Source organism: Desarmillaria tabescens (assembly GCF_030435595.1).
Source record: "Desarmillaria tabescens strain CCBAS 213 chromosome Unknown EV420scaffold_118, whole genome shotgun sequence".
Classification (NCBI taxonomy): domain Eukaryota; kingdom Fungi; phylum Basidiomycota; class Agaricomycetes; order Agaricales; family Physalacriaceae; genus Desarmillaria; species Desarmillaria tabescens.
The window spans coordinates 70,128-83,922 of record NW_026848417.1 but is presented as its reverse complement, the minus strand read 5'-3'; the positions used below and the strand labels follow the sequence as shown (position 1 = coordinate 83,922).

General features: G+C 48.0%; 1 protein-coding gene across 1 annotated transcript; it reads right to left on the bottom strand.

The window, feature by feature from the left end:
- On the bottom strand, nt 1-1,046 carry EV420DRAFT_1753614 (uncharacterized protein; the record flags this gene model as incomplete). Its single annotated transcript, XM_060480461.1, has 4 exons — nt 1-105; nt 332-617; nt 766-861; nt 985-1,046. The coding sequence occupies 4 exons, from the start codon at nt 1,044-1,046 to the stop codon at nt 1-3; spliced, it is 549 nt and encodes a 182-aa protein (XP_060322434.1).
- Nucleotides 1,047-13,795: the final 12,749 nt, after the last annotated feature.

Below are 13,795 nucleotides of genomic sequence, written 5' to 3'. Positions count from 1 at the left end.
TCACTTTTTAGTGATGCAAATAAGCGTACCGTAAAGCAGATCAAGGGATGTTTGCGAGTGGAATCCTGTAGGAGGTTGAAACGCAGTAATTAACGTCGTCGCAGGCTGGGAAGGATCGAGGTCGTCTCAATATGATCACCCCGCAGAGACGGCCATCTATCCCTCTCACCCCCTACTGGACCCAAAAAAGTGAACAGATAAAGTATGTCCTTGCGCCCTAGACAACCATGTGCCGAGCGAGAAAGCGGAAAAAACATCCTTTTGTTACAGTGGAGCACAAGTCGCAGTTCTCCTTCGACATGCACGAATTTGAGTGTCCTCGGAGCCTTACCTGGATCCCAGAGACGAAGAACTCATCTTTACAATGATCAAATGCCGAGGCCCAGTAACTGAAACTTTCATTCCAGACGTCGTCCGGGAGTTGGCGAACGGGATGGGCAAGAGTTTTCATATGAGAAAGGTCCTTTTCCGCTGGCAGAAAATGGAGGAGCTGGCGCGTGATAACAATCTTCTTTTCTATGCCTGCGAAATAGCTCTCTCCTGAGACCGTGAGGTCGGTAAAGACATCTTGTTCAGAAGAAAGAAGCGGCCCGCAGGTCTGACGAAGCTCTGCGATTCTGGGAGAGAGAGGAGTGCCGATATTGGATCAAGAACGATGCAAATGCGGGATCAAAGGACGATGGATCCATGTACATAGGAGTATCCTAGAAGCAGAGTTCATGGTCGGAATATGCTCAGAACACACTCTATGCATTGAGGACGTACGTGGTAACTCGCTGGCACGTTTGGATATCTCGATAATATTGAACTCGGACTTCTAGTATACTTGACAGCCAGAGATGAGCCGCTGGGTGATTGTGGCTGAGCCGAATATTGAAACGAGCATTCAAAAACTAAAACAGAGACTAAGAGCAATGAACGTGAACGAAATTAAGCTAGACAAAATCCTGATCTTGATCTGGAAGCAATCAGCTGTGCGCTTACATAAACGAAGTAAGGTAAAGAGGGGCAGGACGCGGGAATGTCACATCACGTGTGCGTGACATGATGCCTACTTGTACAAGTGCCCGCCACGTGCCGAGGCGTGTACGACCTTGCTGGACCTCGGCAAGCAAGCGGCAAGACTCTGCTGCCTTGTCTCAGGTCTGTCAACCGGAAATTTCCACAATTTGAACTCTGACTGAAAAATTTCAGTTCAGTGAGGAGTTTTGCAGGTGACTTTAATGCATAGTGAGCAGAGTACAGTGTATTTAGCATGTAGCCACATATAGCAAATAAGGATAAATGATGTCAGCATCAATAAAATCACACGAGCCATGCAAGCACCCTCTTCCTCAACCTCAGTCACAATTGAAAGTGTCGCACCCATTTCTCCACGAAATTCTATCAAGTAAGTCTTCTTTTTTCAGTTCCAGGATGTGTTTGCTTATCGGGACTCAATAGGAAGTTATGTCATTCAAAGTGAAGATCAAAAAAAGCTGGCAGTAAGTCATGTGGTCACAGTGGGCACAAACACAGCAGACTGATGGGGACCATTAGGAGTGTCGTTAAGAAGACAAAAAAGCTATACTACCGCCTCAGATGGGAAAGAAGTGCATATACTGCTAGTGCTTCTCCAAAAGAGTACTGATTTCCATTAGATATGACCCCTGATTGGGATGCTCGCAATCCCTATCAAGTTTTTAGGCAAGAACGCGGTATGGGCAATTATTGGTCATTTGATCTTGAGGCAGAATCAGACACCGATGTCGAGGAGTAGGAGGAGGACGGCTTGATTCCTCACTTCATAGGGGGCGGCATAGGATGAGCTCCATTCGTGCGGGAAAACCTTGTCTGAGCTATGTCAAAGTGTCAAAGTTTGTAAATTCCATAAGCTGAGATGACGTACAATTTTTTTTCTCATGATTTTTCGGATTTTTCTGGATTTTTTTGGGAGCGAAATGTCTCCACATTTAGCAGCGCTTGTCCAGCGCTTGTGTGACCATGGTGGGCATGGGCGCTAAAGCCCGAATGTTATGGTTTATTCATTTTTCTTTTCTTTTCTTATCTCTTGTGTTATGATATGCTTGCTTCTTTGGTGCGATCACAACGGACTTGTTCCCACAGTACTATTATTAACCTATGCATCATGTATTTAAGTAGAGCCTCAGCTGGTCTAAACCCCAGCTTCGGCTAAGGTTTAATCTACCCAACTCGAACTCTGTGTTTTGCGACTATCTAAGTTCGCCCCCCACTCGTATAACCAGACTTTGACCTCTAAGTGTATCGACCCACCGAAGTGCGAGTGGTGATCCTTAGTTGATCCAAGTTTGTGAGTTGGTGGCTAACATTTAGCCGAAGCTTGTCACATATTGCTCAGTGCCACGTCAGAGAACGAACGCTGCCCAATAACTTTTCGAACCGATCCCCATCGCTTGACCAGAGAGGTCACTGCTGTGCGCTTGTAAGGACAGCCTCGTGGTTGTTAACGTATCGTGGGTGGACCAATGGAAAAGTGCTCAACAAACCCCGGCATTTTATGCCAACCTTTGAAACCGCATTCGCAATTACCCTTACTGCTCTAGTGGCCACCATGATCGTCATCCGATGACTTCTATGCCACTCACTGAGCTCATCCCCACCATCTCGGTTGCCTTTACCCTCTTTACCCTCGCAATCCTACTACTTGCCCTTCGACAGGCCTGGCGTTGCTGTGGTCATAGAAGAGAGGCAAGAGCATGGCTCCCGCTTCATTATATTCCCCCCTTTCACGCCACAAACGATCGTAATCCCTGCCGCATCGCAACTAACTCTACACGATGGAAGACCCATCACCCCACCAGGAGAAAACTCCAGCTCAGAATCCGGAACAGAGTCAAGCACAGACTCCTACTGAACAGCCTCCGTCGACATCACAGATACCCAGGGCATACATCTCGACAGGGGAGACTCTCCCATACCAGGCCTCTTTGATGTCCCTGCACTTTCAAGCAAGTCAGGAAGCGACGAAGAAGGGTCTGTGGGGTCGAGCCAAGGAAGCCCTCTCAACCTCTGGGATGATGAAGGCAGGAGGATCCAGAACTTCCTCAAAGCGGATGGGCTCAGACAGGAAGAAGAATTTGACCCCGATCAAAGAGACCAGTGGGCCATCAATGAAGTCCGGGGAGGAATCCCAGGAGATGACATTGAACAAGATGATGGAGAGCTCAGCCTTGGGGCCTCTGCCGTGACTACCACCAGTGCAACTCCAGCAGACCCCTCTTGACCAGGAATGGCAACGGCTAGCTGGCCAACGGGAAGAGGCATCCTGATTGCCTGGTACCCCGCAACCTCCTGGGTCTTTGCAGGGGAAGAAGCTTCTGTGGCCAGAGTATCAACCAAAGGGTCCACGAACGAGTCCGCTGAAGAGGCCCCTGCCACCACCACCCTCACCGACATGGAGAATCAGCGGATCTGGGACAAGATCAAGGAACATAACCCCGATTGGCCTGAGCCAGGTCCCAGCACCATCGAGTTCCCCCATATCGCCACGTTCACTCCAGGAGTCCCGCCCAGAGCCTTTGCCGTCCCCATCCCTCAGTACCAGCGACCGTGGCCACTTCTCTACCACACGCTCATCAAGTCTCTCCAGCTCACTCGAGCTGCCAGGATCTCCCCAGCCGAGCAGGCCAGAATGGACAGAGCAAGAGAAAATGATGCACAGATCCGAGCAGCAGAAATCGCCTCCCTCCAGGGCCTCAACAGGAACTGGAATCTCCCTCTTGAGCCCGATGCCAGGGAGGACGAGATCACGAGGAGGGTCACCACTGCTGCCCTTCGATACACCGGGGCAGTACGAAGGGCCAGAGCCAATGTCAAGGAAGTATAATTCGCAGTGATGGAGATAGCGATCAATGTCCAAGGATTCGCCGGTGAAGAAGTCCAGCAGAGAGATTAGTTTCAGTTTCACCTCGTCCCACGGATTGGGGTCAGAGGGCCTCAACTGCCATGTGGGTGGCGTGTTGGGGGGTGATGGTGGAACTGGTGGCATTGGAGGGTTCAGTGGTTGTGGCAGCGATCGGAAGTTGCGATTGTGGCAAAGGGATGGGTACCCTCCCAGTTGATTGTGATATGGCACTCTTGGTGGGTCAGGCAGCAGTACTGGTGGGGTCATGGTTCCTTTCTCTTTTCCAGGACTGGACGGCCCTGCTCCTCCCTCTGCCCCCGCTTCAAGTCTTTCTGTTTCCCATGGGTTAGGCATCACCGCTGGTCATCGATACGGTGCACATCCTTGGTGTTCGTCTTCTGGATGGCACAGATTCCAGACCCGTGCAGTCCGATGCCAGGCATCTACTTCCAATATATTCCTCATCATGATGATGTCTCCTCCTGCTCGAGCGTCTAGATAATCCTCGCCCCCTTCTGTGAGGAGCCACTGGGGGTCCTGAACCATGTCTTCTGCCAATATTTCATACAGAAACTCCCAGCTGGTGAAGTAAAGGATGGCCGGGACCATTGTTACCGTCCTAGTGACGACGGCTCGGACCTGCCTCAGGATTTCTGGGGCTATCGCTGAAGTTGGGGGCCTGATCGGGTGCAACCCCACAATACCTGGCGAGGTAGAGGTTGGATCCTTTGTCATAAAGCTCGTTCCAGTAGTTCCACCAGGCGTACCTTCGTTCGCGGTATTCCCCAAGTACTACACCCTTAACCGGGCTGGACAAAATCCGTATCACATTATGTTCGTCCAATCCTACATGCAGGAAGATGCCAAGAAGTGGTGGAATGATCAATACTACCGATACCGAGACGACCAGGGGCATTGGAGACTACTGTTGTGGAGCGAATTTGTGGACGATTTCACCACGCGATTCTGGGAAGTGGCTGAGCTACCAATCCTCAAGCAGCAGTGGAGGAAGCTCAGACAGGCCGACTTCAAATCGGCAGTAGAGTTCTTTGCGAAGTTCGAAGAACTAGCCCACAAGTGCATGGAGTTCAGAGATGAAAAGCAGATGTTCGAAACCATCGAAATCGCTATATGCCCAACGGTCCGGAATACTATCATGCATGGGGACAACGAGTGCCCCACCACATATGCAGAATGGAAAAGGCACATCGAAAGGATCGACGCCAATTACCGATACAGTATTGCCCAGCAGCAGGGCAATAAGACCTCCCAGAATCAATCCAGTTCTGGTTGAGACAACCAAACTCAATCGTCAGGGAAAATCGGTGGGTCAGGAGGTTCTAGCAACAAGAAGGATGCCACCGGAACAACATATGGAGGGGCTGGGCAGCCAATGGAGATTGACAAGCTCCGATCTGACCAGCGGTGCTTCAAGTGTGGGAATACTGGGTGGAGCCAAAGTCATAAATGCCCCACTGACAAGTCCAAGTGGCTTCTGGTCAAACTCCCTCCATGAAAGAAGATCCCCACTCAACGACTGCGACAGCTGCTTGAAGAAGCCGAACGAGAAGAGAATGGGAAGGAGACAAAGATTGAGGAAGTAAAGGAGGAGAAGTCGTCAAAAGACAAGCCAGCGTCAAAATAAGCGATTTGATGGCGTCAGCAAAGGACTTAAATTCTAGTGGTATGCGCTCTCCAATCGCTGGTCGGACTCATAGTACGTATGTAGGTACACTGTATGAACAATATACGAATTTTTTCACCACGTTACCAGTTCAAGAATTTAAGGAAAATGAATTGCCAACACAAAACAGCATAGGAGGGGATTCCCGCCGCTCTATGCAGCCAGCATCTAGCAAAGAACCCCGAGGGGCTGTCCGACCTCTGGAACCCCTGCTTGACAGAATGGGGAGAGTTGCTGATGCAAGGCAGAGGCCCTCATGTCAAGTCCAGACCGAGGTCAGACATGACCAGAGTTGCCCCGGCTGGGAGAAATGGCCAACAACCTCAACGGGTGGGATGACAACTGTTCTTCCCATCAGTGATGGAAATGCAGCTGAGGCCATGACTGTGGAGGACCACCCTCACTCAGTAGGAAGTCGAACGAATCGGAGTATGACAGCGAAAGGTGAGGACCCTCCCCAGGAGCCAATACGTGTGCGTCCGCTAGAGGTTTCTGTGAGTACCGCCGGGAACAGGAAGGAGGATAAGAAAGAATCTACCATGGAGGTTACAACGCTGCGCACAAGCACCCCAGGCCAGGGCCAAACACAGGGCAGCGAGCCCTCCTCCACCACCTTGTTGAACAGCGACCAACTGCCGCCTAAGGGCCCTCTTTGGCCTGGTGACCAAATGCCGCCATGAGGACAAGCTCCTAGATCTGTAATGATAGAAGAGGTGGAGGATGAAGAAGCACACCTATGGTCCGATATTCCGGTGATGCCCCCTTGACAAGCACCCTCAATACCGCATCAGAACCCTACCCTGGTACCTGATACCTATTACCAACCTTTTGGCCCACACTGGACACGCTGAGCCTTGCATCTTGCCACCAATGATGCAGCAACGTGTGCCGTCCTTAACGGATGAATTCACCCGGCTCGAAAAGGGGAGGTAACCACGGAATTGTGTCGTGAGTTGCGAGAACAACCCGAAACTGTGGCGGAAGCTCGAAGCAGGTGGGAGTGGTTGGAGGAGTTAAAAAGGCCACCGATGTACATACGAGGAAGGAAGGGTCAAAATGTGTCAATAAACGTGCGTTTAGAAGCCTTAAACCCACGAAAGGAACACGAGGTAAAAGCGCTGGTAGACAGTGGAGCAACGGGAAGCTCCATTGATTGTACTTGGGCCCGAAGGCATGGCCTCAATCTCAAGAAGGCAGCCCAACCTACCCCTGTTTATAATGCTGACGGAACAAGGAACAAAGGAGGAGATATCATGGAATATGCCGAGGTATGCTTGCACATCGGAGATCACTCCGAACGCATCGACTTGGCGGTAGTGGATCTCAGCACTACACCTCTCTTCCTCAGCCATGACTGGCTCCAATGTCACAATCCCCTGGTCGACTGGGATACGGGCTTGGTAACCCTGGCCCGATGTTCCTGTCACAAAATTCCCTTCCACCTCCCCAACACAGATCCCTCTGCTAGATGGGATGAGTATGAGGAAGGGGATACCATTCTAGTGGTCGACTTTGAAGAAGCCTTCCACGTGCGAGCAGTAGGGACCCGAGCCAACGAGCTGGCGGCTCAGGCCAATGCAAAAAAGGAGGCCAAAACCTTTGAAGAGATAGTACCAGAGGAATACCGAGACTTTAAAGATGTTTTCGATAAAGAAAACTTTGATGAACTCCTGCCAAGGAAACCCTGGGACCACGCTATCGAATTGATCCCCAATGCTAATGCCAACCTTGACTGTAAGGTCTACCCCCTCAATCCTACCGAGCAGGAGGAACTGGACAAATTCCTTGATGAAAACTTATCCACTGGATGCATCCAAGCCTCGAAATCCCCAATGGCATCTCCCTTTTTCTTTGTCAAAAAGAAGGATGGAAAGCTATGCCCAGTACAGGACTATCGAAAACTCAATGAAATGACCATTAAAAATCGATATCCGCTGCTGCTCATCGGGGAATTGATGGATGGGTTGAAGCAAGCCAAGTACTTCACTAAGCTGGATGTTAGATGGGGTTATAACAACGTCAGGATCAAACAAGGGGACAAATGGAAGGTGGCGTTCTGCACCAACCAGGGGCTCTATGAGCCCTTAGTAATGTTTTTCAGACTCACCAACTCTCCCGCCACTTTTCAGTGGATGATGAACGACATTTTCAAGGACCTTATAGCTGCGGGGGAGGTGTCGGTGTACTTGGACGATATACTGATAGCCTCCTGGACCAAGGCAGATCACAGGCGTATTGTGAGAAAGGTACTCGAGAGGCTACAAGAGAACAAACTTTTCCTGAAAGCAGAGAAATGCGAATTCGAAGTGGAGGAGACCAAGTACTTGGGGGTGATCATCAGCAACAGACGGATCCAAATGGACCCGGTGAAAATTGCCGGACTACTAGACTGGCCCGTACCCCAGAAAAAGCAAGAACTACAGTCTTTTTTGGGGTTTTGCAACTTTTACCGATGGTTCATCCGGGATTATAGCAAACACGTAAAGCCGTTAACCTCTCTGACTGGAAAGGTGGAGTGGAAATGGGGAAAAGATCAACAAGAAGCGTTTAAAAAACTCAAGGACCTCTTTCGCAATGACGTAGTATTGGCCATCCCACTAGACCAAGGGAAGTTCCGAGTCGAGGCTGACTCCAGTGAGGGAGCAGTCAGAGCTGTCCTGTCCCAATGGCAAGATGAAAAGTGGAGGCCAATAGCGTTTCTGTCCAAAGCCCTATCAACCACTGAGCAAAATTATGAGATCTATGACAAGGAGTTACTAGCCATCATGATTGCGCTGGAGGAATGGCGACAGTACTTGATGGGCGCACGCGAAGACTTCGAAATTTGGACAGATCACTCCAACCTGCAGTACTTCCGCAAACCCCAAAAACTCAATCGAAGGCAGGCCCGATGGGTGACCGAGCTGGCAGAATACCAATTCACACTTCATCACAAACCCGGAGCCCAAAACCACAAAGCAGACCTGCTATCAAGGAGGGCGGATCATGACCAGGGGAAGGAGGACAACAAAGACGTTATAATCCTCAAGGCGGAGCATTTCTGAGCCTTGGTGATGCCCACTGCGGAGGACCTTCACGAGAGGATAAAGACGGCCACACATAGTCCACGACAATGGGACCGAGGCATTTCAGATTCCCTCAACCACAAGAAGGGGGTCACCTGTGCCAAGGACTTACTTTGGTATGATGGCCGCATCTACATACCGATGGACCACCAACTCCGAGGCGAGATCATCGCCCTCAAACATGACCATGTTATGGCAGGTCACCTGGGCATTGAAAAAACCAAGGAGTTGATCCTTCGAGATTATTGGTGGCCCAAGATGCGACGAGAGGTGGAGGCCTATGTTAGAGGATGTGAAGTTTGTCAACGAACTAAAGCCAATCGACGCCCTAAGAGGGCTCCATTACATCCCAACGAGATACCCCAGAGTCCATGGACCCACATTTCGGTAGACATGATCACCAAGTTCCCCGACTCTAAGGGGTATGACTCCATCCTGGTTCTAGTAGATCGTTTCTCTAAGGCCATCATCCCCATCCCCTGCATGGAAGAACTAACGTCTACGGATTTCGCCAAGATCCTACGCGACTATGTCTACGTCCCATATGGGATTATGCTGAAGAAAGTAATCTCAGATCGAGGAGCAATTTTTGTCTCCAAATTCATGAAAGAGTTCTACACACTATTAAAGGTGGAAGGAAACCCCTCAACAGTGTACCATCCTCAAACCGATGGACAAGCTGAACAAGTCAACCAAGAGATCGAGAAATACCTCAAGATGTTCGTAAACTCCTGACAAGACGATTGGAGCGACTGGTTGCCACTCACTGCCTTCACCCACAACAACCGAGAACACTCTTCCACCGGGTACTCACCGTACAAGGTGATCTTCGGTCAGGATAGAGAGGTTATTACTCAAGCCTGTCCTGCTGGGACGGTCCCCGCTGCCTCTAAACTCATAGATGGAATACAAGAGGTACAGGAAGGGGCCAAACAAGCATTGGAGAAAGCCGCGGAGACTATGAAGAGGGCCTATGATAAACACAAAAGATCGGCGGTTGAGTACTCACCAGGGGATCAGGTGTGGCTAGATGCTACCAATCTACATCTACCACGACCCACGAACAAACTGGGAGACCGACGGGTTGGCCCGTTTAAAGTTATATCAAAGAAAGGGGCAGCGACATACGAATTGAAGCTACCCATGAAGTGGCAGATCCACAACTGGTTCAACGAATCACTCCTTACTCCGTACGTCGAACCAGTGTACAAGAACCAACCGTGCCCAGAGCGACCCCCCCCAGAACTCATCAATGAAGAAGAAGAATATGAGATCGAAGAGATTGTAGAACAAAGAAATAGGATTGTGGGACATGGTCAAAATCATAGAGAAATAACCGAATATCTGGTCAAATGGAGAGGGTACCCAGCAGAGGAAAATTCATAGGTAAAATGATCCAACATGGCTAACACAGAGGAATTAGTCAATGAATACGAAACTCGTATCCAAAAGATCCATTGGACTGTCAATAACAAAGGGAAAACGGTCGGTGTCAACGACAATATCCCCACCAATGGGTGTACTCCCTTTCATGACCCGAGTACCCCCTGTGTTACCGATATTACAACAGTTCCTCCCTCTGAATGCACAAATCCTCTACACTCCGATACCCAACAAGACTCTTATCCCTCTTCTGAATATTCCGTGCTTACACACCCCAAAAATATTCCATCCACCAACACCTCTGACGGACCCGCCGAGACCCATAAACTAAATGATTGGATTGACATGTTGACCAAGGCAAAGGGGGGATACTCGCAAAATACAAAAGTGGAGGATCCTAATGAAACTGAGGATGAATCCAATGTTGATCTTGAACACCTCCAATGAGTCCATGAGAACTGGGAAGGGGATAGCAACCAGGACGAGGAAGAATCACTTTCCTATTACACAGAATCCTACTCAGAAGGAGACTCAAGCTCGTTCAGGATGAACGAGTCTTAAGAAGGGGGTAATGTTACAGTTTATTTATTTTTCTTTTCTTTTCTTATCTCTTGTGTTACAATATGCTTGCTTCTTTGGTGTGATCACAACGGACTTGTTCCCACAGTACTATTATTAACCTATGCATTGTGTATTTAAGTAGAGCCTCAGCTGGTCTAAACCCCAGCTTCGGCTAAGGTTTAATCTACCCAACTCGAACTCCATGTTTTGCGACTATCTAAGTTCGCCTCCCACTCGTATAACCAGACTTTGACCTCTAAGTGTATCGACCCACTGAAGTGCGAGTGGCGATCCTTAGTTGATCCAAGTTTGTGAGTTGGTGGCTAACACCGAAAAGGAATGTGGGGGGGCACCACCACCATCAGTGCCGACTACCATATCAGATTCAGTTGGATGAGTCAGGAACTAATGAGCTCACCTTATTCCCAGGCCATGCCAAGTGGCATCCAGCAAAATCACAGAAAAATCATTAAATCCCCTAAAAATTGAAAATAAATCAGCAAATATTCCATAAATTTTGCATAAAATCCATGAAAATACCAGGAAAATCTGATAAATTTCCTAAAAATTCGACAAAGTCAGAAATAAAATTAAGGAAAATCCAGATAAATTCCAACCTTTGTGTGACTGACCTGCAATTAGTCAGTATAGTACTCGTCACAGGGTATACCTTTGGTAATCTTATGGAACTTCACCGTCAGCAAGCATGCGCTAGCAGGGTCTAGGGAAATGATACAGAGTAAGAAGGAATGGGTGAAGGGGGAACACGAGTTGAGGAATAGAATTTGTGGCATTTGAAGAGATCGTAAAGTTGTTGTTCATGTTGTTCATACCGTATACTGGGGTGAACAGTCTGCATAGTACAGGAGGTATAGCTGGAGCTAGTAAAATGTGTATTGTATGTTGGAAGGGTATCATCCGGGAGTCGTTTCATCTCTCTGACGTGCTTCTCGACCTGATGAAGTAGCTGGTCTGAGGGATGGATTTTTGCGCAGACTTGGCCAGTCTGTTCTGCATCACCAGGAGCACTTGGTATTATGTCAGAGAATGTCTAGAGGTGGTTTTATGACAGCAAACAAATCTGCAGAGAAACAAGCCTTACCATTGGTGAAAGGTGTTGGGTGGCTAATGTGATGGTTACCGGTTCTGGTGCATCTTGTACTCACCAAGTCTCTATCCAGGAAGTAACAATGGGTGGATCATGAGTGAGGAGCACTGGTAGTCAGGCTTCTGGCTGGTTCTGGCATGCAAAGGTATAAGAGCATAAATGAGCTGTTAAGGATGATTGTATGGTCAAGAGGTCATCAACCTGGGTAATTCTACAGCACTACCGCAACCACACAAACATGAGTGATATAAGAACAGCCAGATGGAACGTGCACTGAGGGTATAAGAGTTATAAGACTGTGACGTGGCGAGCTCAAGGCACTCACAAGAGGGAGATTGTGATCCACAACGTTCTATTTATTCCACATATTCATGCACTTTTTAAACATTGTGCAGAGGAAGCATAAGGACCAGGTAAATATAGTCCAAGGAGGAAAAGGTATTTGAAGTAGAAAGGATGACTGGAAAAGGTTGAAGGGGCACTGTGACTGTGACTTAGCCTGTGACATAACATTACTCCGGATCAGCTGGGTCACCCAGGGGTGCCAGTTGAGTAACCAGAACAGATCAACCTCACTTCACCTCAGTTAAGGATAAACCATAAATTGCTACATGAAATAACGATCTTGATTTGACATACAGGTGTTGGATAAGGGGGTGGATTATTAAGTGACAGGAGAACCCTTGAAGGCAAACAAACGCACAAGGGTGTCCCGCTCTACATACAAACTTTTATACTACTTTGTAAAGAAACTACTAGAAATTTCATGCAGAGAAAAGAAACAAAGCTGAGTAATACTTATCAATCCCAACGGTAAGTCTGGCAAGGGCACTTGCGATGATCCACCCTAAAAATAGCACAACAAGCACAGAGTTCAACATCCTTCCACAGGGAAATGAAGTGCAACTCCAAAAATTTCAACAGATATTTAGTTACTGTGGTTCACAAATGGTATTATGTCTTTGTTCTAGTGATCTACATCCATATCCTCGTTGATCAAATTGCCTTCATGTTCGCATTCGCTTTGAGAGTGATGGTTGCATTTGGATGACAATGATGTGACTGGCACTATATCATTGGCAGGAGGTCTCTGTGGGAAAAAATTTTAGTTAGAAATGGCAAGTAAGGGAGTTAAATACCTTTGCAATTTGGAGCACCCTCCATCTGCCTGTGCTGATACGCGTGGTCGTTTTCTTTTTTTTTAAGGTTGGTGGCCAATGCCCTTCATTGATCGAGGGAGCAGACAAAGAATGGACCAGAACCGGAAGGCTGGAGATAGATTGACGTAACGACGGTGCTATTGTGGTTATGGATGGTGTGGATGTGGGCACAGGAGGAACCGCAGGACCGTGGTTAGGTAAATGTACAGAAGAAGTAGCAGAGTTGAGTGAAGAAAGAGCAGCATGCTTGAGTGCTAGTCTATCAGAACGATGAAGCAGAAGAGGCTGAAAACCCTTTTGCAAATAAATGAATTTTCGAAGTCTTAAGAGAAACCCTTACCTTGGGCTTGTTTCGATCGATCCCTTTGTTTTTGGAGCGGACCATGATGCTTTGATGGAAGCAAGGGAAAGTTGGGAGGATTGGACTTGGACTTGTGGACTTGATGTTTCTTTTTGAGTGCTCATGAATCGCCCGGATGGATATAATTTGCGTATTATCGGATCGACACCTTACTGCCTGTGTTGTCTGTGTTGCCGTATTGCATTGCCGAACTTGATCTTCTGATCTTCTTTTGATGCAGCCTGATCTTCTGAGGCGAATTGACTGATCTTCTGATACATACTGTGAACCTTTAAGGTACATAAGTGACAGCAAAGCTTTTGTCCTGTGCCAATGTAAACCATTTGGTGAGGTAGGAGTGTATTCTAAATCTGCTATAAAATACATAGATAGCAGTTCATTAATAAGCAAGTCTTGTTTATAAACCCCTGTATTTTTCTATAGTTTGTAAGTTGAAATAACAGTTTGCTTAAGTTCAGAGAGAATGTTGGATCTGGATCTGGCAATGCCATCTCTGATCACTTCAATTTCACTTGCTTTGGATTTGGATTTAATACTGAATTTGGTCATGGTGGAAGTGCTTGAAATCGGATTAGGTGTCAAACATGTGCTCTTTTTTTGGGGGGCAT